Source organism: Ipomoea triloba, chromosome 11, assembly GCF_003576645.1.
Source record: "Ipomoea triloba cultivar NCNSP0323 chromosome 11, ASM357664v1".
Lineage (NCBI taxonomy): Eukaryota > Viridiplantae > Streptophyta > Magnoliopsida > Solanales > Convolvulaceae > Ipomoea > Ipomoea triloba.
Window position 1 is genome coordinate 15180601 of NC_044926.1, and position 27542 is coordinate 15208142.

The 27542-nt window shown below is 35.6% G+C and overlaps 1 protein-coding gene across 1 annotated transcript; it reads left to right on the top strand.

The window, feature by feature from the left end:
- Nucleotides 1-7859: 7859 nt before the first annotated feature.
- On the top strand, nt 7860-17120 carry LOC115997120 (biotin carboxylase 2, chloroplastic). The gene is made up of 17 exons (XM_031236620.1): nt 7860-8019; nt 8193-8267; nt 8865-9190; nt 10147-10288; nt 10924-11022; nt 11141-11197; nt 11602-11673; nt 12067-12156; nt 13028-13087; nt 13814-13999; nt 14151-14243; nt 14329-14410; nt 14592-14698; nt 15018-15093; nt 15760-15806; nt 15941-16003; nt 16818-17120. Exons 2-17 carry the CDS (start codon nt 8205-8207, stop codon nt 16857-16859), a joined length of 1605 nt encoding a protein of 534 aa, XP_031092480.1. The 5' UTR covers nt 7860-8019; nt 8193-8204; the 3' UTR covers nt 16860-17120.
- The last annotated feature ends 10422 nt before the right edge of the window (nt 17121-27542 follow it).

Genomic DNA, 27542 nt, shown 5'->3' on the forward strand with positions numbered 1-27542 from the left:
AACTAACATATAACTCCAATATATAATGGGTATATATTATTATTATTATTATTGAAGAAAATAAGAAAATATATAGTGGATGCATGTGCATGGTAACAATAGTGGAAAAGATAACGGAAGTTATAACGATAGGTGTATGTTTGTCTAATATATTGTAATGTACAACTTTTATAGCATAATATACAAAAAAAAATTTAACGGAAAAAACGGACATAAATAAATGGTATAACCTTCATTCGCACTTATTATGTTATATATATATATATATAATGTCAAAATCAACCCACTTGAGCCCTAGAAGAGTCACAAGACTATTATATAGAATGTTCGCTCTAGTGACAATATAGAAGATTGCACCAAACTTCTTTCCTACATTTTTTTTTTTTGCAAAGGTTTTATTATATTAAACTAGTATTTACACCCGTGCGATGCACGGAGTGGGTTTGTTATAATATATTAAGAATATTTGAATGGATATACAATTATTTAAATTATAACATCAAATATTATATAGTGCAAGTGAAGATATGAGTTGGGTCATTTATGTTTGTTGATGTAACCATTGCTTGAATTCGAGTAAATAATTGCTCAAATTAATAGCTAATGTGTAGATGTAGGCATGCGGTGTTGTAACTTTAGAGATTTTATATATCATTGTTAGGAATTTTTAGAAATTGGCCCAATGTGCTCGTTCTCTGGCAACTTAGTTATAGTAATGAATTGCTATCCTAATTCATTTGTATAGATGATATATTTTTTGTCTAGATATATAGCAACTTTATCATTTTGATAAAAAAACATAATATCATCAATTATATTTACACATTATTGAAAACCTCTTTATAGACGACATTGGAAGTCGCAACACAATCTTGTCCATCCTCGTCTACCGCTAACACCTTCAGGCCATTAAGATGACTGACTCGGGAGAAAGCCACATACAATTGACCGTGACTAAAGACCGGTTTTTTTTAGCAATAACCCAAAGTTAGTGTTTGGCATTGGCTTTTGTTTATAGTCATGGCATATGCAAGCATCAACGGGAATTGTTTACGCTGGAACTTGAAGGGAAATCTCGTATCAGAAGGACTAAGAGACATTCGGGGGATAAGAACTTTGGTCCCTTCATGTGTCCCATTAACTATTCTTGCTTCGACAATGTGATCTGCCAATCTTGTGATAATGAGCCGCGTTCCGTTACAAAGACCAAGAGAGTGGTCTATGTTCCGCAATAACATAACATGTGCACCGACCTTTAATGTCAATGAATGATTAGGAAGACCCGACAATCTCAAACTATTTACGAATTCAGGAGTGTGCACTTCTGATAGATTTTCACCGCCTGATTCTGCCTTACACAAAGAGTCACAACTTAAATATGTTCGTCCTTCTGCAGTATTCATGTCGCACATGCATTGATTAATTTGATCAACGACATCTAAAGTCGGCGAGAGAATCGCTCGGCCTTCTAGCTGCGACTCATCAAGCATGCCATATCTCGAGCTTGGGAATGTGCTCTTAACTATAGTTGCTATGGGATCGTGTCCACACTTCAACAAAAACCTTGCCGGAATATCGATATCAGATGAACCATTGTTTACAACCCCTGCAATCCCATCTCCGATGTCTGCAATCCATTTTGAAGACCAATCAACTGTATGTCTATCTTCCTCTAAAGCTAAGGTCCGTAGTCTCAAGTTCTTGGTCAGCCTCAATACCTTGCAATTTGTCCACAGGTATGAAGAATTAATAGTTGCTTCGACAACTTCTGGTCTTGTTGCTTTCGGAATAACATGTAGGATCTGTCTAAAATCGCCGCCCAAAACTACTGTTTTTCCACCAAAAGTCTTTTCAGCACTACACGGTATGGCGGCTTTCGGAATAACAAGTAGGATCTGTCTAAAATCGCCGCCCAAAACTATTGTCTTTCCACCAAAAGTCTTTTCAGCACTACCCAGTATGACAGAACCTCAATATGTCCCTCATGGTTTTGTCCAAAGCCTCAAAACAGTATTTGTGCGTCATCGGTGCTTCATCCCATATTATCAATTTGCTCCTTATTATAAGCTTAGCAAGGACACTACCTTGCGATATATTGCACGTGGAATCTTCGTTCAAAGAAAGTGGTATAGCAAATCTGGAATGCGCCGTTCTGCCTCCCAGCAACAACAAAGATGGTATTCCACTGGAAGCAACATTTAGAACAATATCACCGCGGCTCCTTATCTTTGATGATAACCACACGAACGTCTTGCCTGTTCCTCCGTAACCATACACAAAGAATAATCCACCTCCATTTGAATCAATATCATCTAATAATCCATATTCATAACACGTATCCCTAAACGAATTATGAATGACTCCTGCAATAGTGCGAATATCTTCTTGGCTAAAAGGTCCGCTTACCAAATTTAAAAGACATCTAAGATAGTATAACTCTCCACACCCTAGCGGAACATAGAACAATCGTCCTATGGAGGTATAAATAATGAAAAGCAAATAACAAAGTCGAATAAATAGATTAGAGCTCGATATACCTGGATTTTGCAAGACACGTCGACGCTAAACCTGTGCGTCCTCGGCAAGAAATTCCCAAACGACATTCCAAACTACTTCTGGCTTACTGAGTGAACTTGAAGTGAGAAGCGTAACAAATAACCTTCGCAAAGCATACACGGGATGAACGTTTGGTATTCTGCGTTAACTGTTACAGGAGAGAAGGAGAGTCCTATATGAGCTTAACTCTCCTATTCCCTAGCTAATACAGTATAACTAGGTACATTATTGACTAGGAAAATAACAGAATAATAAAACCAATACAATATAGTAAACACAATAATAATATGGCTAATACTCCCCCTCAAGCGCAAGGTTGTATAGACCCAACGTTGAGCTTGTCACGCAAAGCCTAAAAATGTTGTGCCGGAAGTGGTTTGGTGAAGATATCTGCAATCTGATCCCGTGTTGACACAAAGTTGACCAGTAAGTCACCGGATGCAACTTTGTCACGCACAAAGTGATAGTCGATCTCCACGTGCTTTGTGCGAGCATGAAAAACTGGATTAGCTGCTAAGTATGTAGCTCCAAGATTGTCGCACCACAGAGTTGCCGGTGTGTCGGAGTGGAGGCCCAACTCACGAAGCAGGGAAACCAACCAGGTAACTTCAGCAGAGACATCTGCTAGGCCCTTGTATTCCGCCTCTGTAGACGAACGGGCCACTGTGCGCTGCTTTCTCGAAACCCAAGACACCAGATTCTTACCAATGTAGACGGCATAACCGCTGGTAGATTTGCGATCCATTGGACAGCCAGCCCAGTCTGAGTCAGAGTAGACATGAATCTCTGTAGTCGGAGATGACAGAATACGTAGATCGAGCTCCTGCGTGCCCTTGACATATCGTAGAACCCTCTTCAACATGCCCCAATGAGTAATGGTGGGTGAGTGCATAAACTGACATAGCATATTAACGGCATAAGATAGATCTGGTCGTGTAATAGTGAGATACTGTAGAGCCCCAACGATCCGACGATACTAAGTCGGGTTCTCGAAGAGATCCTGATCAGGTGTAGCTGCCTGCGTCACGGAGGCCGGCGTGGCTAGTGGTTTACAATCCAACATGCCTGCACGGTTTAAGATGTCTGCCATATACCATTTCTAAGATAGAAGAAAACCCTTGTCATCAGAAATGGTTTCTATACCCAAGAAGAAACTCGGAGTCCCTAGATCCCGGATCTTAAAAACAGAGGAGAGCCGTCGTAGCAGGGTGTCAATTAGAGCAGAGTCATTGCCTAACATAATGATGTCGTCCACATAAACGAGAAGGAAGACCCGTGAGGTCCCGGAGGTGTAGTAGAATAGGGAAACATCTGCTTTTTACGGTGAAAACCCAGTAGATAGTAGAAAATCATGTAGTCGCTTAAACCATGCCCGGGGTGCCTGTTTCAAACCATATAACGAAAGTTGCAGGTGACACACATGTTCAGGATGCAACGGATCTTCATAGCATGGTGGTTGCTTCATATAAACGGTTTCAGCAAGATTCCCATTCAGAAAAGCATTGTGTACGTCGAGCTGACGTAGGGTCCAGGAGTTAGAAACAACAAGAGAGAAAAGCAAGCGAACTATCGTAGGTTTGACCACAGGACTGAAAGTATCGAAAAAATCTTCTCCAACCACTTGATTGAACCCTTTCGCAACTAACCGAGCTTTATAACGTTCCACTGAGCCATAAGCTTTCCGTTTGGTGCGGTAAACCCATTTGCAGCCTATGATATTCATGCTCGGTGTCGGTGACACAAGGTTCTAAGTGTGATTATGCAGTAATGCATTGAATTCTTGGTCCATGGCATCACGCCATTGTGAGTGACCAACTGCTTGAGAATAACACGAAGGATCGGTGGTGGCATTGAGGGCAAAAAACTGTTCCCCCGTGCCCTTAGTCTTGCGCCGCGTTCGCATGACGTGACCACCCTGTCGGACTGAACCTGTATTAGGTTGTGCCCCCGTAGAGGTGTCATTGGTGGCCGTGTCACCTGTAGAGGCTTGTTCAACGGGAGGTGGGCGAGATTCCTGAACAACCGGTGGGGCTGTATGTAAAGGAATCGGTTACGGTGGAACAAGAACTGGGCCCACTCCATATGGCACACCATCAGCAGTATCGGATGTATTTCCCTGTAAAGACTGCATAGAAAACGGGAAAACACTTTCGTCAAAGCGGACGTGGCGGCAAATAAAGATAGTACCTGTGTTGAGATCCAGACATCGGTATCCCCTATACGAGACTGGGTAACCTAAGAAAACACAGGGTGTTGACCTGTATTCGACTTTATGACGGTTATAAGGTCGGAGATAGGGAAAGTAGTCCGATGACGGTGGATAACTTTGGTGAACACGATAGTATGGGGACTCAAAATTTAAAGCAGATGACGGTAGACAATTTGTGAGGTAGGTTGCGGTTTCAAACGCGTAGTCCCAATACTCTAAGGGAGTTGAACTTTCAACTAATAGGGCGAGGCCGATTTTGACGATATGTCTATTCCGACGCTCGACCCGGCCGTTTTGTTCATGAGTATAGGTACAGGATTGACGATGAACAATGCCTAGGGTCTCGAAGGTTCTATGGAGTCAGCGATACTCACCGCCTAAATCTGACTGAATGGCTTTGATAGAACGCGAAAATTGTCGTTCTACCATCACCCAAAAAATATCAAATATTTTATAGGGTGAATGTCAAAAGATATTTGTATGATAAAACGGAAAGTCTGTGACTCCTCGAGTGTCGGTCTCGAAGGAGGGACGTGGAGGTGCGCCAAACGTTCGGGAGTTTACTTGATTGGATCATGCATAGGATTCGAGTGTGGTGAAAGGTGGATTTGTGAGTGAGAGTAGTTCATTGGTTGGTTTGAGTGCAAGGGAGTAGTAAAGTAAAATAAAAGTGGTTTTGTGAATATGTAAAAGGGGTAGGGATTGGATAGTGTTCATGAATATTGCATAGTGGAGTGTCTAAGGTCAAGGATTAGGATTGCTAGGATATTGTCTATTCAAGAGTGTGTTGTCTTAGTCTTTTTCCACCTTGTGTACTAAGGCTTCTTTGACTTAGGAATGCCTTCAAGCATCCAAAGTTCTAAGAGGAATTTTATCAAACACTTTAGCTACACACTATCCTACTATTCTTAAGAAGTCCATAGGAACTTTGATTGTGTCAAGCTTCAAATCCTAACTCTAATCAAAGACATGAAAGAGTCAAGAGCTCAATCTCTCATCTAGATTGGCCAAATCCAAACAAAATCTCATCAAAACAACAATCAAAAGACAAGAATAGATAATCCATCAACACAAACTCATAGATCCAAGATATAGAAATAAGATAATCACAAAAGCAATATTCAATCACACAATCCAAATCCCTAGACTAAATTAGCTACTCATAATATGAAATGCAAGCAAAAGCTAATTTAATCCAAGAACAAGATAGCTAAAATTATAGAAATGAAATAGAGATCACCTAGAGAGAAGAAGATCTTCAATCCAAGCTTGTTGTCTTCTACAATGGAGATTGATCTAATCTAGAAAACTAAGAAAAATGGAGAAAGTCCTCTAAAGGAAAAACTAAGAAAAGGAAAACTAATTTTCTGGGCTCTCTCCTTCTGAAAATTCATCAAAGGGGTTTAAATAGTCTCCGAAATGACAACCCTAGCTGAAATTCGCGCATCATCGTCTCCACGCCTCTCACACGCGTGTGAGCGTGCGTGGGAAGCTTCTGGAAAGTTTTCACGCCTGCTCACACGCGTGTGGCCTTCCAGATTGGTCATCCGGGGCTCCGATCTTGCCTGGTTTGCTCTTTAAGCTCATCTTTTGGTCCTATTTGCTCCCGAGGCTCCTGTTTTACTTCTTTTAAGCTAAAAATAGCTTTTGTGCATCAGTTAGTGATTTTCAAGCATTTACACACATAATTTACCAAGTAAGGATGCTATAGACGCGATAAAACACCCTAAAATGTGCCTGAAATAAGGGTATCTCGGAGTTTTATCACACGCATTTGGGATGACGAACATTAACGGTAAGTTACGCAAACAAAACTAAGTTTATGGTGATTCATGCAATAGATCCAACTGATGCGTTTGATGAATGCAAAGTAAAAAAAGACGTGTTTGTGCCATAGATTACGATGTGTTTGTTGGTAGAGAAATCGTATGTTTACAGTTGTGTGTTGATATATAGCGAAGTGTGTGCCTAATAGTGGTCAATTGTGTGTCTCAAATGGAATTAAACAGTGTTTATTGGCCAAACCATGTTTATAAGGCAGTTAGGATAACATACGCACAAACCTTCGGTCAATTTCAAAAGAATATTACTAGTTAATTTTTTTAGGTAAATGTATTAAAAAAATTACGAGTTTACGAGTTTTAACATAGACATGTTTGTGGCATAAAATACAATGTGTTTGTTGGTAGAAAAATCGTATGTGTACATATGTGTGCTGATATACAACATAAAACTCAGGAAAAAAGGTCAGATAGGCACTAAACTTTCCATAAGAAGTCAATTAAGCCATCAAACTTTCAAAAGTTGTAATTATACACATGAACTCTTAGTGCATCTTTGTCTAAGAGTTCGTGTGTATAATTGCAACTTTGTAAAGTTTGAGGGTTTACTTGACTTCTTATAGAAAGTTTGAGGACCCATTTGACCATTTTCCCTAAAATTTAATATGAACTTTGGTCAATTAATTATAATAACGTATTGAGCATTCATGAAACGGTACACCTAATTTACAGTATATATTCAACATAGATGAGAAACTATGTCTATTGTCATTATCTTTTTGGGGAAGGAGGATTTGGTTATGCTTTTTGAAGGTGCACTGTGCTAAGACACTAAAATTGCAGTGAAGCATACCAGGATACTAGATCAAATCAAGAATTCATTTCTGGCGAAAGTGGCAACAAGAGGAAGCATGAATCACACCAATTAAAATGATTTTGTGTTGCAAAAACTATGCTTAGAGCACTACTAACCAGTGATGGTGCTTCCCTCTAAAATTGCTATTGCACAAATTAATTCAACATTTCTGACACGGGTCATAGTTATGCATTCTTGAAATATTTACTTTTATGAAAAATTTGATAATCTTGGATTGATATACAACAAGATACCGAATGATACTTTGATAAATTCTGAAACACTAATTTAAAAATACACATTAGATATCAGACTATTTGCATAATACGCGTATGATAACTAAGTATAATAAATAAATAAATTTGTAAGTTGTTTGATATAAGTTGTATTTTTTAATTTCCAGATATCATAATTTCAACAAAAAATGAGGAGTACAAATAAAAGAAATAATTGAGCTTAGCTAGTTAGCTACACAGCTAGTCATATCTCTCACAACAGCTCTGGCGGAGTATTCAACTCGCCGCTCCCTCGTATTCATCGACAGCTCCTTCCTTCAAATCTCCTCTCTCCTCTCTCTCTCTCGCACTCTCGCACTCTCGCGTGCACGCATTCCGCAGGTATCAACGCTTCAATCTTAGATCCAATGTATCCTTTTTCCGGTTTTGAATTTCGGTTTTCTCTGTTCAAAATGTTTTCTTTATGGCTTATGCTTCTGATGGGAATGCTTTTTTAGCCCTCATTTTAATTGATTATTGATTTTGTTGGAAGTTTATTTTGTTTTGTTTTGCAGTGATCAGAGAGAATGGAATCTGCCGCCGCGACTAGCTTTTGCACCAAATCTATCTCCTCCTCGCCTTTTCGCCCAGTAGGTTTACTGCGTCTATAAAAATTCACTACTGCATTTTGTTAATGCTCAATAGTTTGAGCTCTTTCATTAGGGATATAGATATACATGGTATTGTTTTGATTCTTTGGAGTCTCCAAGTTGTTATCTTGATAGCGAACTTGGACTTGGATATGTGGAAAATCTGTTTTAGTCTGTTTACAATCTGTGTTTATCTAATTTGTGTATAGTGGAAGCTGCTTTATGTATCTAGTTAAAGTTTGTGCTTACTTCCAAACTGATTAATAATCTACTGTTTTAAAATTAGAAGCTTTGGCATGTATTAAGTTGAAGTGCTTACTTCCGAAATCATGCCCATCAATGAGCAATTTTGCCAGTGATTACTGCTATATTAGTTATTTTTTGTTGTCTTTCTGTTTTCTTTTTAACTTGTTAGCTTATCCGAAAATGATTGGTCTTTTTGATAATTTTGGTTCTTGCACACTTCACGGTGTCTGACATACTCACAAAAATTTGAATTAATTCCCGTATTGCAACAACGTCATCACTTTTTACTGTTTCCTAAGTTTAGTCATGATATCAATCTGCTTTATCTTTTTGTTCCTTCTTCTATGATAGGGTTTACTCATTGGGAGAACAAGTAGTATTAGTAGCTCTCAGTGTAGCTTTACAGTAGGAAAGAGGATAAACTTTCCTCGACAGAGACTTCAAGCATCTAGAGTTAGTCCTAAATCTAGCAAATATGGTGGAGCTCTTGGTGCAGTATGTCAGGCTGATAAAATCTTAGTGGCAAATAGAGGGGAAATTGCAGTTCGTGTGATTCGGACTGCTCATGAAATGGGGATTCCTTGTGTTGCAGTTTACTCAACCATAGACAAAGATGCCCTTCATGTGAAGCTTGCAGATGAGGCTGTTTGCATTGGTGAAGCTCCTAGTAATCAATCGTAAGTAATTAATAGACTTATTACATTTTTTGTTTCTTGTGTTTGTTCTTCTTCCTTCATGGCCATCATAAATGTCATATGATGCAGTTGTAATGTCTAGTAAAATGACAAAGCCTAGTTAATATCCATGGCAAAGATTCTTTTTTGCCTTGTCATGATGTAATGTCAGTTGTCATATCAAGTAAAGTGAAGCTGAAATAGAACTATGGCTTTTGCTGTTTTTAGTTTGTAGATGATTAAGAGTTGAAGCTGTTATCTTGTATATTAAGGCTTCAATTATTTTTCTACATTATCTCTTTTTTGATGTTGATTTCCCATTCCGCCTTTTGATACCGGTACTCTATTCTTTGATTTCTTGTTACTTTGTATATGAATTGTATGAATATTTGAATTAATTTGAAGTAGTTAAATAATTCATTTTCTCTTTTGGAAAATTTTAAACCAAGTCTATTATAATTTAGGATTACAACTATAAAGATATGGAATGCCTAAATTGGCCTTCAATTCCCCTATTTATTTTGTATTTAGACCCATTATTGCAAATGAGCTGGACTTTTTGTCATAAGGAAATAGTTAGCTTACAAGATAAGCTAAGCAATGAAGCAACAAGAAATATCCCTTCAAGCTTTATTTTCATGTACCACATCTGTAAAATTGATTATGTAATGACCTACAAGCGTGAGTCCAGTAACTGCAATAGTTTCTGCATTCAATTATGCTAAAGTTCTACTAATCTGCCAACTTTATCCATTTTACAGAATCTAGCTTAAATTTTTTGTTTTTGCAGTAATTCTGCAACCATCACTCATGCATAATGTCATCAGCTGTTTGGTTTTATGGTTTCTTGCCTAATTGATGAATTTCTGATTTTCTGATGGAACTGGAAGCTAATATGTTGATGTTACTGCATATATTCTTTTATTGTAACATTTGTAACTCTCTTTGCTATCTTTCAGGTACTTGTTGATCCAAAATGTCTTATCTGCTGCTGTAAGCCGTGGATGCACAATGCTGCATCCAGGGTATGGTTTCCTTTCTGAGAATGCCCTTTTTGTCGAGATGTGCAAAGAACATGGAATCAACTTTATTGGGCCAAATGTAAGTTTTGTGGATTCAGTCAAAATATGTTGTTCAAATGTCCATTCTATCATAACCATGGTTGCAGTAGGCGCTAGGCGCTAGTCGGGCGGTAGACTAGCGCCTAAGCGGTCTAGGCGGCGCCTAGGCGGTACCTAGGCGGTTCTAGGCGGCGACCTATAAAAACAAAAAATTAATTCATGTGTGTGGGTGTATGTCATATATTATATTATATATATTATATATATATCTCTTACTTTTCTTACTTATATAAATAAATAAATTTAAATATATATAAATATAATAATAATAATAAAATTAACAAGGCCGACACGCTCGAGTTAACTCGGACAAATTCGGCCCAGTCGGTCACCAACTCGGCCTAGTCGGCCGAGTTAGGCGCTAAGCGGCCTCCTAGGCGGTCGGCAACCTAGGCGGACGGCTAAGGAGCAATTCGTCTCGGTTTAGGAGCGCCTAGGCGGGGATTTTTGCAACAGTGATCATAACCACCAAACCCCAAAATCAAAAGGAAGACATTGGTTATGATATTAGTACAGATAACATCAACTATGGAACATACATGTAGTTGTATGCATATGCACATAGAGAATATTTCCTTGGACTATGGTTTGAATTTCTTATTTTGAAATTTGCAGCCAGACAGTATAAGAGTCATGGGTGATAAGTCAACTGCCAGAGAGACAATGAAAAATGCTGGTGTCCCAACTGTACCAGGAAGTGATGGATTGTTACAGGTACTATTCATACCAATTCTTTTGTACTATACTAGCCTTAACATATAATATCATGTTTTCTATCTTAACTCTTTTTCCTGGTATTGCCATAAATAATTATATATTATCATGATTTCAGAGCACTGAAGAAGCGGTGAAGCTTGCTGATGAGATTGGTTTCCCTGTTATGATTAAGGTGATTTTTCGTCTTAAATTATCTCTTCCTAATAGGGAATGCAATCAAGTCCTTAAGCCAACTAAGTTTATTTAAATTTGGTATAATTCTTGAAGATACTGTGTAGCTGTAGTGCTGTACGACCACATCTTTACACTTCATGCTGAAAAAGTTGCCATTAGTTGGTATTTTTTTTGCATAGTTTCTGAAATTTCTAACAGACCTCATACTATATTAGTAAATTTTATGAAGACAAGTATGAATATAGAGTCAATGAGAATAGCTTGCAGCAGACTATAAAGTGGTGCAATACTAAATCTTGTGAGAATAAATTAGATCGAAAAGAATTGAAATAGTCTTGGTTGTAGCCAGAATATATTTTGATAGAAATTGCAACTGCAACTCATGAAGACTTTGTTTTGAAGGCAACTGCTGGTGGTGGTGGGCGTGGAATGCGTCTTGCTAAAGAACCTGATGAGTTTGTGAAGTTATTACAGGTGTGTTTGTCATAACCCTATGGATACTCATATATTCATATATTGTTGCATGGAGCATCTTGGGAAATTGGTGCATATATAATATATTTAGCTCTAGGTAACCTTAACCCCAGAACTTCTGGATTTTCGGTTATTCATTGAATAAAATTTCTGAAATTATGACTTATAACTTACAAGGTATCCTCTTAGAAGTACCCACTTTTTATCCACTTAGAATGAACCATTGTTTTATATAATATTTCTTTTAATACTAGTTCAATTTCATTACTACATTTTCTTGGATCACTTATGTAATTTAAAAATAAAATATTCCCTTGCAAACACATGCTACTCATTTCTTCTTCTGTCTTACTGAATTCTGCTCCCACCTTAAACTATGAAATGTTTTGACAGCAAGCTAAGAGTGAGGCTGCAGCTGCATTTGGAAATGACGGTGTTTATCTGGAGAAGTACATCCAAAATCCTAGGCATATTGAATTTCAGGTATTCTGAACTGTCAGAAATATATGAAGTGATTAATCTAAGTTCATAAAATGGCTTCATATTGATCAATGTTTTCCTTATATTTTAGTGATTACATAAATACACAATGGTGAGAGTGGAGCAACATAATCTGTTCCTTTTTAAATTGAGGTCACTAGATTATTGTGTGAAATCTTTGTAGAAAAAACTGAGATTCTTATTTTATAACTGACTTGCGGTGAATGGTGGAAGTTGCTGCATGAGATCTTACACAGCTGCAAACCTTTGATGCAAGAATGCCTGGTATAAGTTATGAAGTAGCTAGCTTGGAATAGCTGCTTTTCATGCTACAGTTTTACAACACAAGCTCTGTACCTTATTATAAAATTTTGGGAAAGGATCTTTTTTCTTATTATACTAAGATTTGATAATGGACATTAAAAATGCATCATCTGATGACATTAATGGTTCAATATACTAGAATGAAAATCCAGAAGAATTGGATTATTTTCATTTTCAATTTATTTATTGGTATTTGGTACTTGACCTGAATTTTTCTCCTTTTGCTATTATTAATCAAATTTTTTTCTCAAATTCCTATATATTTAGTCATAATTGCATACTATCTAAGAGTTGCTAACATATTGTAAATAATTTTAGCTAGAAACCAGTACCTTGTTCCTTGTATCATCCACTGCCCTGCCCTTCCCTTTTTATATATATGTCCAAAGAAATTAGGTTTAAACTCTTTAAATTCTTGTAATTATACCTGTAATAAATTTGCCCCTGCAGTTGTAACAATTATCAGGGACATAATATTTCCTGTCAATATTCTTAAAGTTGAATGTGCATCCTATGACTTTATAATTTAAAGCTTTGATGTTGTGTTCAGGTTTTGGCAGACAAGTATGGCAATGTAGTACACTTTGGGGAGCGTGATTGTAGTATTCAGGTAAACATTTAACTCTGAAATATTTTGGTTTTTTTGTTTTTGTTTTTGTTCTTTTTTTTTTTTTTTTTTTTTTTTTTTTTTTTTTTCTCTTTTCTTTTCCTATTGGCTTATTCTATTTTCTCTATTCTCATTACAATGCCTCATTTGGAATTACACTCTTTGAAATAACCAATGATGCTTAATGCATTTGTTGGATTATTACAATTACAATTGCACTCTGTTCTCCTTGGATTATTATGTGCACTTGTATCGTTTTCTACATTGAAAATTATCACATTGAAGAGTATCAGCCAATCATTTCTATGATTCGAAGATTCATGGGGCTAGAGGGTCCAATAATCATGTTTTATTTATTATTCTTGATTATTCAAAATAAAAATGAACTACAATGAAGTAATAGTTGTTTCAATATTTTCTTATATAAATGATAAATGATAGAATATTATTCTGACCAAAATACTGTCATTCAGGTGCACCTGATATCCTCTTCTACTCAGCAAATCAGTGTTTGTTTATGTTTCTTATATATCCTTGTCCTCTACAACTGGATTGTTTTTATTCATATCAACTTCCTGGGGATAAGTTTTTATCTGTTTCCTTAAGTCCAAAAGAAAAGTACTGTCTCTATAGGTTTTGTTGTATTAATGGTGAGATTAATATGTCTACATGCTATAGTATTGATTGTTTGGTAATCAAGCAATTGAAATGGTTTTTCCCCCTTTGCAGAGAAGAAACCAAAAGTTGCTGGAAGAAGCACCTTCCCCTGCATTGACACCAGAGCTGCGGAAGGCTATGGGTGATGCAGCAGTTGCAGCAGCTGCATCTATAGGTTACATAGGTGTTGGTACTGTTGAGTTCCTTCTGGATGAAAGAGGATCTTTTTACTTTATGGAGATGAATACTAGAATTCAGGTGAAGCTTGAAGCTCCGTGTCTATTTTACATCCCCAAATAGTACACATTCTCCATTGTGAAATACTTGTTTATTTATCTTGTGGTCCATCTGTGGGGATGGAGGAATTCTATAATATTTAGTAATCATGTCACTTGGGTGAACATCTTAGGTAGAGCATCCGGTTACAGAAATGATTTCCTCTGTTGATCTAATAGAAGAACAGATCCGTGTTGCTATGGGAGAAAAACTTCGCTACAACCAGGTAATGAACTATGACATTATGAGTCTTGGGAAGTGAACCATATTCCATTTGCTCATTATCTGTTGTTTCCGTCTCCTGCATGCAGGAGGATATTGTGCTAAGAGGTCATTCAATTGAATGCCGGATTAATGCAGAAGATGCTTTCAAAAATTTCAGACCTGGGCCAGGTGTGTCTGAATTCTGTTGTTTGCTTGCTTGCTTTTGTATGAGTTCTCTAAATTATATCTGAAGTCTATCATTTCTGTGCATGTGGTTCATAGTGTTTCCTTATATTTAGTAGAAGTCAGACAATGCAGTGAACGAGTAAAAATTGTCACATGGATTAAACTCTTCCTTTTTTGTAAATAGGGAGAATAACTGCATATTTGCCAGCTGGAGGTCCATTTGTGCGCATGGATAGCCATGTTTATCCTGATTATGTGGTTCCGCCAAGTTATGATTCCCTACTTGGAAAGGTGTGTCCTATTTAATGATAATTTTTGCTGTTTGTGCAATAGTATTTCTTTTGCCTTTTTTTGAGATCTCTCTGGTTGATCCTCATGTTATAGCCTTTCATCTAAACATAAATGTTTTTCTGAAGTTTGATTTCATTTTAGAGCATTGCTCTGGCCAGAGAATGATATGAACGGATATGGTTTGGTCTGTTTAGTGTACTTCTATATTTGAAAAGCATTCTGCTCCAGTGTGTGCATAGTTATGTTCATGGTTTAATTCTCTATATTCTCTGATAAGCTAAGAAAATTGATGAAGTAGCCTTATAACTTGTTTCTTCAGCTTATTGTATGGGCTCCAACCCGTGAGAGGGCTATTGCACGCATGAAAAGAGCACTTGATGACACTATTATTACAGGTAAGACCCACAGTATCTGATGTTTTCTTCTATTTGTTAAATTTAGAAAATTGGAGTGTTTTGTGTAGCCAGTGTGGGGATTTATATATTGGGATTGGGTTTGGATTTGGATTTGGATTTGGATTATCATGAAGAGGAAGCTCTAGCATTGGGTGGGAAGGTTAGGGTATCCACATTGTGAATGTCTACATGCTAATCAAGCTATATGGTAAACATGGAAGGAAGGAATTGGGTATTTTCGCTTCATTCTATCTCCTGCCTCAATAACTTAGATCCTAATTGTTATTTCCATCTCATCTTTGCAGCAATTTTCCGTTGGTCGCCCATATTAACTTATTTCCCTTTTTGAATGAGCTACTTTGACTGCAAAGATATGGAGTATAACAGTTTTTTTCTGGTTATGTTCGAGTAGGAACAAAAACATTGTCAAATGGTATTTTTTGTTAGTTTGAGATCTTGGAGGTTGTGATACATGCCACTTAGAGCCAAACATAGAAACTGAATCATCTAAAATTGGATAGACACAGTATTTCTTGAAGTCGGTCATCTTCTATCTTGTTTTGGAACAATAGATATGTCTGCTTGCTTGAATGCAATTAGTTATTTGTAGGAGCTAATCACATATACCATCCAGTTGTTGAAAATATAATGTGTTTAATCCTGCAGGTGTTCCAACTACAATTGATTATCATAAACTTATCCTTGACATTGAGGTATGCAAATTATGAAATTCTGATAGCATATAAATGCACTTACACTTACACACATGTATAAATATATTGGTTAAGTGATATCCAAAATATGTAGTGTTATTTATTCTAAATTTGTCTTCGAATGCTTTTAACAGGATTTCAGAAATGGGAAAGTTGATACAGCCTTTATTCCAAAGCATGAAGATGAATTAGCTGCTGTAAGAATTTACCAGTTTTTTGTCTGTAATTGCTTTCTATTTGCACATATATCCTGCATGTGAATATCAATAGAGGGGTTAGTGCAGAAATGAATTGTAACATTGTGTTACATAATAATATGTAAATAGGAGCTAGCTAATGAGCATCCTCATCAATGGGATTATTTCACGGTATAAGAGGAGTTTTTGTAAGTGTGATTAGGAAAGAGAAAATGAGAGGGGATGAAAAATAATAATAAACAAATCTGATTTCAAAAAATAAAAATAAAAATAAAATAATAAAAAATAGGTTAGGTTGTCAGGCGCGCCTACGCGCCCAGCGGGCGCGTGCAGTGTTAGGCGGCTGCTGTGCGCGAAACGCGCACAGCAGCAGAGCATTAAAAAAAAATAAAAAAGGCTTTTACTGTAGCATTATGCGTTACTTGCAGAAGGAACCCTGACCCTCTCTCTCCTCTCCTCTCTCTGCCTACATGGCTAAATATTCTGACATTCTTCTCCCAAAAACCACTGATAAGCCTGCTCTAAGTCAATTTCTGATTGCTAATGCTGCCTAAGAGGATCCAGTACCATTACATCAGCATTTCCATTTCTAAGAACTTTCTAGAAGTTGGCCTAAACATTTAGACCTTAATTTTCAATAATCAACAATAAATATTCTATATGACTTAACCATCTCATTATTTTGATGAATCATTCTTTCGGGTGGGCAAAGAATACATAAACACTGGAGATACAAATAATATTTGTGTACCATGCATGCATGATGTTGCATAAAGTGTATACTTTTATGTTGATTTCAACTTTATGGCCACAGCCAACAGTTACAGAGAAAGAGTTGGTGAAGGCTAGTGCTTAAAACTTTCTTCCAGTTGGAGTGGATTATTTTCCAATCGGTCTCAACTTCAGAGTTGTTATTTTGAGTTTAATCTTCTAGCCATCTAGCATCGATGAACAGACTTGACTTGAGATTCAAATAGAAGTGTATTATTTTTCCTTGATTTGTCATGTGGTGAATCGCTTCTGTATTTGTAAACAATAAAACTTGGGACATTTGATAATTTATTGTATGTGCTGCTGCAAGAGTTTTTAATTAAAGAATCACCACTGTAATCCCACAGACAATGACCGCTATATCTTTACAATTGTTATATGTTGGACTATGGTCCAAAAACGCCCCCCCCCCCCCCCCCCCNCCCCCCCCCCCCCCCCTCTCTCGTTTAAAGGAATAAAAATAAATGATAAAAAAGAAACGATGAACGTTATTAATTCCGTATTTATGATGTGCTTCAAATTATATTAAAATTATATTGTATACTATAAAAATGAAATTGAATAATATGTTTCACATATTGAGTGTATATTGACAAATAAAATTATAGTTGAATTAGAATGATATTTTAGTTATGTTGTAATAAAATTATATATATATAAAATGAAAGAGTTAATTACCGATTTGGTCCCTCAACTATGAGGATTTCACTACTTTGGTCCTTGACTTTCAAAATTGTTCAATTGCATCCTCGACTATGCAATTTCTTTCTGAAATGGTCCTCGGTCCAAACAGCCGTTTATTAAACGTTAAAACTAAGGATAGAAATGTAATTTCCTTGGCTTTGCCTTCTCAGGTGTTCATTTTCATCTCACTTTGCTTCGTTTACCCAAAAAAAGAAAGAGAAGCCCTAAATCCTAAAAGCTAATCCCTAATCTCAAAATCTTCCTAGCTAAAATGGCGACCTCTACGCTCAATCCAAACACTCCGATCTTCATGTCGTTGGCGTATCGCGCGGTGGAGGACTTCTCCAACCAGTGGTGGCCGGTGGGACCTCATCTACTCCTCTCCTTGGTTCCACGACTACTGGCTCCCAAGGTTGCAAAAATCGCTAGGCGCCTGGGGGGCGCCTAGTTTTTTTTTTTTTAATTTAAAAAAAAATTTTTTTAAAAATATTTTAAGTGTTAATAATTGTAAAGTGTTTAATATTGTTAGTCTTTACACTTTAATAGTTAAATAGTTAATACTTGGTTGTCTGGTTCGTTTAACGAGGCTTGACTGAAGTTATTTTTAATCCAATTTTTCATAATATTAAGTTTAGTATTAATATATAAAATTTATATATTTAGAAACTACATCAAAATTACTATTAAACACAAAAAATTAAATTTAAAAATAATAAAAAATTACTAACGAAAATAAGCAATGAAGAAAGAGTTGGTTTGACCAATGAATAGTAAATAGGACAGGTAAAATGGGGCAGAGGGAGTATTATTTATTAATTATTAGTGCATTACGTATTGGTTTAATTTAGTTATTACTTATTAGACTATTAGAGTATTAGTTTTTTTTTTTTTGAAAATTAGAGTATTAGTTAATACATTATAACATTAATAGTTTAAATGTTTAAGATTTAAATTAAAAAAAAAAAAAAAAAAGCAGTCAGCCGGCGGCCTAGGCGCCCGGGTGCGAAGGAGGCCGATCTCGGCCTTCCTCGACGCGGCCAGGCGCCGCCTAGCGCGATTTTTGCAACACTGTTGGCTCCACGAGTGCTACGCTGATGTGGACGACTTTGATTTCGACTTCGACTTCAACGCCGATGTGGACGACTTCGATTTCTCCGGCTTCGACTTCGACTTCGACACTGATATAGACGACTTCGACTTAAACGGAGGTTGAAATAGTATTGTTAGGGAAGAAGATGACTGCTAATTTGATTTTCCTATTTCACCCCTGAAAATAGACGGAACAATAAACTAAGGACCATTTTGGTTAACGTTTGCATAGTCGAGGATGTAATTGGACAATTTTGAAAGTCCTTACCAAAGTGGTGAAATCCTCATAATCGAGTGACCAAATCGGTAATTAACTCTAAAATGAAACTAACATGTCTCACATATTGAGTGTATATTGACAAATGAAATTGTAGTTGAATTAGAATGATACTTTAGTTATGTTGTAATAAAGAAAGAGTTGAGTTGACCAATGGATAGTAAATAGGACAGGTAAAATGGGACAGAGGGAGTAGTATATATAAAATGAAACTGAATAATAAGTTTCACATATTTGAATGTATATTGTTCAATGAAAAGAATTATACTTTAGTGATGTTTTAATAAAACTACAGTGTATATAAAATAAAATTTAATAATAGGTCTCACATATTGAGTGCATATTGTCAAATGCAATTGTAATTGAATCAAAATGATACTTTAATTGTGTTGTAATGAAACTATAGTATATATATAAAATGAAAATGAATACGTCATAAAACATAATTAGTTAGACGGAATAGGTGTTGTTTCTTTTCATTAAAAGAAATGATTAAGCCTTCTTTGCTTCTGTAACACCAGCAACAAGTGTAAACACTGATTCATGGAGAGATCCAATAATTGAATTCAATGCTTTATTATTGAAATCCGTTGCGGTCTATTCTGGTTTAGTCCATACCTCATCAGGCTTCAACTTAGTAGTATTATTTGGTCCAAGTTTAGTAGTTTGTGTCCAACCAATAACAACCCTCAATACACGTGATCCTTGAGCTTGGATATATACTTTAGTTCTAGTTTTCCAGAAAGCATAATTTGTGCCATCCATTTCAGCTGGACGCATATTGCTCTCCATTCTGTCAAAACAAAACATGACACAACAGAGCCAAGAAATACAATCAAGATTCACAAGAATAACATAATTCTAACAATTAATTAAGAAATATATCCAAGAAACATTAATCTAACCACATTACCTACGGATAAAATCAATTTGTAGATTTTAAAACCTTGATACCAACTGAGAGTTCAAGTGTTTCTCGAGTAATCTTGATGAAATTATTTTTCCAAATTACGATTACTGACTCAATTACGATTTAATCATACATTAAGTCAAATTATGAACTGTGCACTAAAACAAATCAAACAGTAAATTAATAAATCAGGTTTGATAATCCAGTTTAGTGCAAACCAGACCTACGTTCGAGGGACCACCAATGGTGAATCCAATCCACTATCTAAACAATGTTCAAACAGACTGTAAAAGAACAATTTGACCAGTATGTGATGTACCCCAAACCATATGTATTTAATCTGCAAGTCACCATAGATGGATTGATTTTGAGCTCAGAGATCTTTAACACTGCTATTTGGCTGCCACCGCTGCACCACAACTAACATGGAATACAGTCCTTGAAGTGATAAAGTCACTTGAGTTTCTTCTCTTCAAGATCAATGAAAATCCAGGTTCTAGATGAATATTTTAAGAGAATATTTTAAAAGTATTTCTTGTAAAACTTGTAGAGAGGTGTTTTCTATCAAAATGTAATCATATATCTATAACTACCTTCTCTCTAAATTATATATACTATGAATTTTGGTGAAAGTAACTTCTAAGATATTTTCTTGTAAGACAAATTACTCTCTAACCCTTGAGATATTAATTGAGAGAATGCTCCTCATTCGTTGGATCTCTCAATTAAATAAGGATAATCTCGTAAATAACCTCAAAACAGTTATTTCCTCATCCAGCTGTAAAATTACCACCTGGAATAGTTTTTGGACACGTCTGTTGCAAGTTCTGCTCTACCAGATCTTCAGTCAACTCATGAATTAGAAACACTAAGTCCTAACATATTGTATTGCCATAATAATTTGTCAATTACAAAAATGGGGTTTAGATAGTAAACACAAACAATAGTAGTATGTAAAATTGGATGTACGGAACAAGAATACATGTAATTTAGGAATTTCCTTACACATGATTCATAAAATATGCATTTGAAAAAATCTGACTCATCATAGTTTGCACAAGATGAAGCAACCGCTCATGCCATAATTTAGAATAATTTTAGTCTTTAAATTTTAAAAAGTATCACAACATAAAAAGTACTCAAAAGTATATGCAATCCTCTAAAGGTAACCTATATAATGATATAGGGAAGGCATACACAGTAAACAAAATCATAAGTGTAGTCAACAATTATAAAGAGGTAAAATGCCAAATAAAAGCATTGATGATGAGACCATTGAAGGTCTTCAAACTCCATTTTCTCAACTTTTGAGAGGCCATCATCATAAAAAATTCATAACTCGTTTGCTTTTGGCAAACTAGCATGATGTGATTCACTTATAACTTTCAAACAAATGGCTTTTAAAATAACTATATCATGCATCATTAAGATCAACTCATTTGTATTGTTCAAACTGTAAGATCATAAATCTGTCTAAATATACAGAATAAATATATACGAGAAACTTAACTCGTAGTAGCGGAAGCATAAGTCGTGTTTATCCCCAGCCATGGTTGATGCCTTGTTGTGTTGCTTCTTGAACTGTAAATCTGCAAGGGGTTAATCGTTTTGTCTCACACTTAACTCAGAACCCTAGATGGTGTCCTGGTATGATTTTCTGAGCAGCATGAGTACCAAACTTAAGGTGCTATATATTGTCTGTCCTGCATCCCATCAATGCAGGCTTATATAAGCATATGGTGGATTGGACTAAACCTAGATGTCCAATCCAACCTATAACTTAATGGGCCTAGTCCACTTGCAGCACATTATTAAGGCCCACAATATATATAATATATTGTATTGGGAAAAGTTTTACACAAACATGATCCTTTCTAGCATTTCAAGGAAATAACCTTCTGCTTTGAATGTGTGGGGGATTGTTGGAGTCATTCAAAGCAGAGCTATTTCCTTGGATCATGGAACACGACACAGACTCATTTTCACCCTTGTTCTCTTTTCTAAAAAGGTTGTTAGTATCTATTGACGTTGGTGTTATTTTCCCAACAAGCATCACATGCTTCGTATTGGTGCCAAAGCATGGAAGTGCCTCTCCTTGCTAAGGGAAGACTACAATAACAATGACAAAAGTGACTTATCATCCTAGTTCATGCCCTAGTGACATAGACGACTCAGCTCAGCCAGAAACTAATAGCGTGCTTGTCTTTTCGGTGAGTGTATGCATATGGTCAATGGTGATAAGATGATGTTGTCAGAAGAAAAAAGAGATATGTAATCAGGAGAGTAGATGACAATTTCAGGTGGTTTCCCAGATGAAGTCTCTAGTCATGGGACTCGAATTTGTCACCAGAACCGATACGCTGATGGCGAAAATCAAGAACATCTCCATGATATAGAGTCGTCGTGTTGATAACATATTGTAAATTCGTGTGAATTTTTGTATCATTTTCACACCGGGAATGCAATACACATAGGAATATCTATCTACTATCTACCTATTATACTTATACTAATAAGAGCCAATAAAGTTAGACCTATAACGAGAACTAAAAAATGTCTTTCAAATTATTTGATCAAATGAATGCTTCAGATTAGGGATAAGGGTCAAATAGCCCCCTCTACCACTCAAAAAAGTTCAATTAGCACCCTAAACTAAAAAAACATTCAATTAACTACTACAACTCTTAAAAAAATTCAATTATCATTTTTTGTAGGTTTATATGAGTATAATAATAATATAATGGTAAAATAAAATTTGTATTTTCAATGCCCGTATCTTTTTTTTTTTTTAAACAATACTCTAGAGCATCGACAATGCTCTGTATCTAAACCTAAATCGCTAATTGCCTCTACGACAAAGAAATCCCAGACGACAATGACAACTTGATACAACATCGACAACCTTTATATGGCGTCGACCTGTCGACAATCTTCTCCAGAGCTTTGGTACACACCGCCATTGAAAGTAAGTTGAAGCAAAGCTGTGATTCAATGACAAACAAAGAAGTCAGGGACAATAGACGGCAAACGAAGTAAGGGATAACAGATAGCGAACGAAGTAAGGGATAACAGACAACAAACGCCAGCAACAAAAAATCTTTCAGCAAACAAGGTGATAAATTAAAGTTTCCTTTGTTAAATCAATAAATATAGGTCTACTAAACAAGGTGAATGTGTCGCTAAATACATGCTTTATCTATTCATTATTTCAGAATGTGGGAGACTATGGGGTTAACAATACATTACGATGGAACCTTTGTAAAATACCCAAGGATACTATATGCAAATGGTGAGGTTTAATATGTCAAATTAGATCTAGATTTGATCTCTTATAATCATCTATTGAAGTCAATGCAAGATGGATGATATGAAAAGGTAATATCTCTTTTCTATAAACTGCCACATGAACCTCTAGAAGGATTAAAAGTCTTATGTGATGATGACACCACATTACACTTAATTAACTTGGCAAAAATTTGTGGAAAATGTGAAATCTATGTTGAACATGGAAGAGATGAGGTAGATTATGTTAGCTTAGCTTTACCTGGACATGTTGAACATAAAGATGTGTTAAATGTTGAAGAGAATGATCAATTTGAATATGAACCAGAAGAAGTAGGTGGTTTTGTTGTAAATGAGGATGATGGAAATTTGAGTGAGTACTATGATTCAGATGATCCACTTAGCCTTATACTAGAGAACGATAGTGATGATGAAGAAGTGGATCAATCTAGTAAAATTGAATATAGACATCCATTTTATAATATGAGATCTAAGCCACCTGAGATAGAACTAGGAATGTTATTTGTGGATAACATCCAATTTAAGAGTGCAATGATTAAGTGGGTTGTATATAATAAAAGAAATATTTACTGGAAAAAGAATGAGCGTAAGAGTAAGAGTAGAATGCACTGGTGAAGGGTGCCCATTTCACTGCAGTGTAAGTTGGGAAGAAAGGTACAAGTGCTTCCAAATAAAGTGAATTCATATGGTACATAAATGTAATTGCAAGTTCAAGTTAAGGGTGGTTAGCCAAAAGTGGTTAGAAGAAATGTATGAGGATAAGGTTAGGAAAGATCCCTACATTGGTTATGTTGAACTGAAAAATCATATAAAATCAGAGTTGAAAATAAATGTATCTATCAGGTTAGAAGGGCAATCAAGAATATTAAGAAGAATGTAAATGCAAGATTTGAAGATCAATTTAGAAGACTTAGGGATTATGCACAAGAGTGTCTTAACTCAAACCAAAGCAGCACAGTGGTGATCAAAACAAATAGAGTTGTGCCTGATGCTCCATGTGTTTCTCAAAGAATATATGTATGCTTTGGGGTACTCAAGAGAGGATTCTTAGAAGGGCTTAACTAATGTGATTGTTGAGTTGTTTCCTGGAGTTGAGAGTAGAAATTGTGCAAGGCATATACATGCCAAATTGGAGCAAGAACCGTAGAAGAAAACTAATGAAGAAACACTTTTGGCAATGTGCTAAGTGAACATCAGAACCAGAACTTCAAGAGCAGTTGCAGGCATTGGAGAAGAGAGATAACAATGCCAAAAAAGATTTAGAGAAATATCCTTTAAGGTTGTGGTGCAAGGCTTACTTTAGAACAATCGCAATGTGTGATATAGTTGACAACAATCTATGCGAGGCATTCAACAGTACTCTAATTAAAGCCAGATCAAAGCCAATAATTCCTATGCTGAAGATATAAGAGTTGCAGTTATGAAAAAGATTGCAAAAAAGAGGTTGTCTATAGAAAAATGGAGTGGTAATTATGGTTCATTTATTATGAAAAGTTGAATCATAACATTCTAGAAAGTGTTGGTTGGGAAGTGGATTTTAATGGGGATGATGGATATGAGATAAAAAAAAAAAGAAAAAAAAAAAGGAAGACACCAAGTCAAGGTTAGCTTGGAGAGAAGAACCTGCTCATGTAGGTCTTGGGATCTTACAGGTATCCCATGTTCACATGCTATATGTGCTATATTTGATAAAGGAAGATATCTTGAGGAATATATTGATGATTGCTACACAAAGGAAGTTTACAAGAGAACATATGTGCATGTACTTCAACCAATGAATGGAGAACTTTTTTGGCAAAAAACACAATCAGAGGAGATTAAGGCACCTATTTCTAAGAGAATGAGTGGGAGGACAAAGAAAAAAAAAAGAAGAAATCGAGAGCCTAGTGAGGTAGCAAAACCAAATGGAACTCACTTGTCTAGGAAAGGAAGAGTGATGACATGTAAACTTTGTAACCAAAAGGGACATAATAGAATGTATTGTCCAACTTTATCTACCCAACAACCAAACTCAGTTAGAAGGAGTGGTTCTACTGGAAAGGGTGAATCTCAATGCAGGGGTGAATCTACTAGTAGAGGTGGCTTTACTGGATAGTGGTTTTTGTAGTACAAGTTATGCTTTTGTTAATCTGATTATGGTATATTGTTTTGTTAAAATATTTGAATGCCATGATTTTAGATCCTAGATTGCACTCCACTTTTATGACTCTCTTAAGTTTTTGGTTAAGAGTGCAGGATGCAATACTATTATGGCAAATTCTGATTAAGTGATGTGCAGAATTTTAGAAGTTTTTTGATATATATTTTAGATTATTGTTAAGTGTACATTATGCAATATACTTCATATAATATACCCCATTAAGTGCAGTCGTTATACCGTGGACCACGGTCCACAATGCATTGTGGACTGCGGTCACTGATATTACAGTTCATCTCAAAAGATACTGTCTTATATTTGTTTTTATATTATCAAACGAAATTGTAGTTATATCGAAATGTAACTGCAGTTGTGTTGAAATGTAACTGCAGTGTATATGAACTGAAAGTGAATGACACGGAATGGAGATCGTTTCATCTGTCTGTTTTCATTAATCAAAACGACGTCGTTTTGATGCGCGGTCCACGATATAATTTGCGCATTAAGTGTACTGTGTACATAAATTTTAGTATCTGATACATATTTCAATCTAATATATTGTAGAAAATTACTAAAGTTTAATCATATATACGTACACAGTTTCAACAAGCTAATACATGCAAAAAAATAAAATATAATAATAATAATAATAATAATAATAATAATAATAATAATAAATGTTAAAGAATTTAGACACGGAGTATTGTTGCCAAGGACCTTGTGGTCCAGTGGCATCAAACCCTTCCCTTTATATGGGAGGTGGAGCCTCAGTGGAGGCAATATTGATTCTTGTGCTTCAATAGGTTGAGAAAGTAATTATAAACAGATACTGCATTGTAATAGAGTCAGTAGTATTCAAAAAAAAAAAAGACACGGAGTATTGTTTCTTAAAAAGAAAAAACAGAGCATTAGCATTGAAAATCCATATAAACCTAAAAACAATGGAAATTAAACTTTTAAAAAAAGAGTTGTAGTAGTTAATTGGATGCTTTTTAGTTCGGGGTGCTAATTGAACTTTCTTGAGTAGTAGAGGCCAGAGGGTGTTATTTGACCCAATCATTATTGCACGGACCATGGTCCANGGACCATGGTCCATGCAATAATTTTCCGCTGTGTGGCTCATAAATAAAAAGTACATTTTTTATATACTAAAAGTACATTATTTTAGAGTACATTATTTAAGTACTGAAAGTACATTATTTTATATATACTATCAAATAATGTACTTTCAGTACAAAAATAATGTATTTTTAGCATAATAAAAATGTACCTTATATTCATGGTCCATACAGCTATGTGGACCATGGTTCACACAATAATTTGCCTATTTTACCCTTATCTCTTCAAATTATTTTGATTTTAGTATTTTTATAATTTTTCTTCTTTACCCTCTATTATATTATTTTCTTCCCTTAAATAACTCCACATTCAGTTAGTATCAACTTTAGTAATGAAATATTCCGTAAACTTTTAACTTACCCATTATAATTTCTATAAGAAAGGTCTTAGGTTCAAATTTCATCCAATTAGAGTTGGCATAATTGTTGAACATATACTACGAATATGTTAAAGTATATTATTGAAAAGTAAGTATCCACTCTATACTCTTATTAAATATTTAAATTAAATAAATTAGGAGCTACAAAAAAAAAAATAAATACATATGCATTTCTTTAACTTAGAATTCGATGTCTACAATGCATTTATTCAAAACTAAAATTATTCATTATCAAAAAATTTAAACAGATGTTATGAAATAAAAAGAAAATGGTGGATGTCCAAGCTATGATTTGAACCTTGGACCTATTGTTTAAAGCTCAAGACTCAATCCATTTTGCTGCTACTACTATTGAAGAATGCTTGGAGAACATTTAGTTGTATATAATGGTTGAAGAGCTAATTCAAGTCGCAGGCAAAAGCTAGGAGCTACAGGATTCGATCTCGTGACCATAGGGGTAGCTAAGCCTTTTCAGGCTTTAACAAATCCAGCAATGCTATGTCAGCCATGAGGTCATCTACAGTATACAATATATTTATTTATTCATTTCCGGGTAATATAAATACCCCATCACTCCCCTGTAAATCATCTATCCCAGAAACATCAATACAAATGCTTCTTCCTCCTTCTCCATTTCAGTGTTCTTCATCTTTAGTTTAAGATTCTCAATTTCTTATTAATATCACAGTTATAATTAATATTTCATAACACGTTATCAGCACGAATGCTTTACCCAAAAGCCACGACAATCACTTTCACCATTTTTTTTTTTCGGCGAAAACCAAACCCACGCCACCATTTTTTCCGGCCAAAACAAAAATATAAACCAACAACAAAAATAATGAAGTTCGACGGCGACGAACTATGACC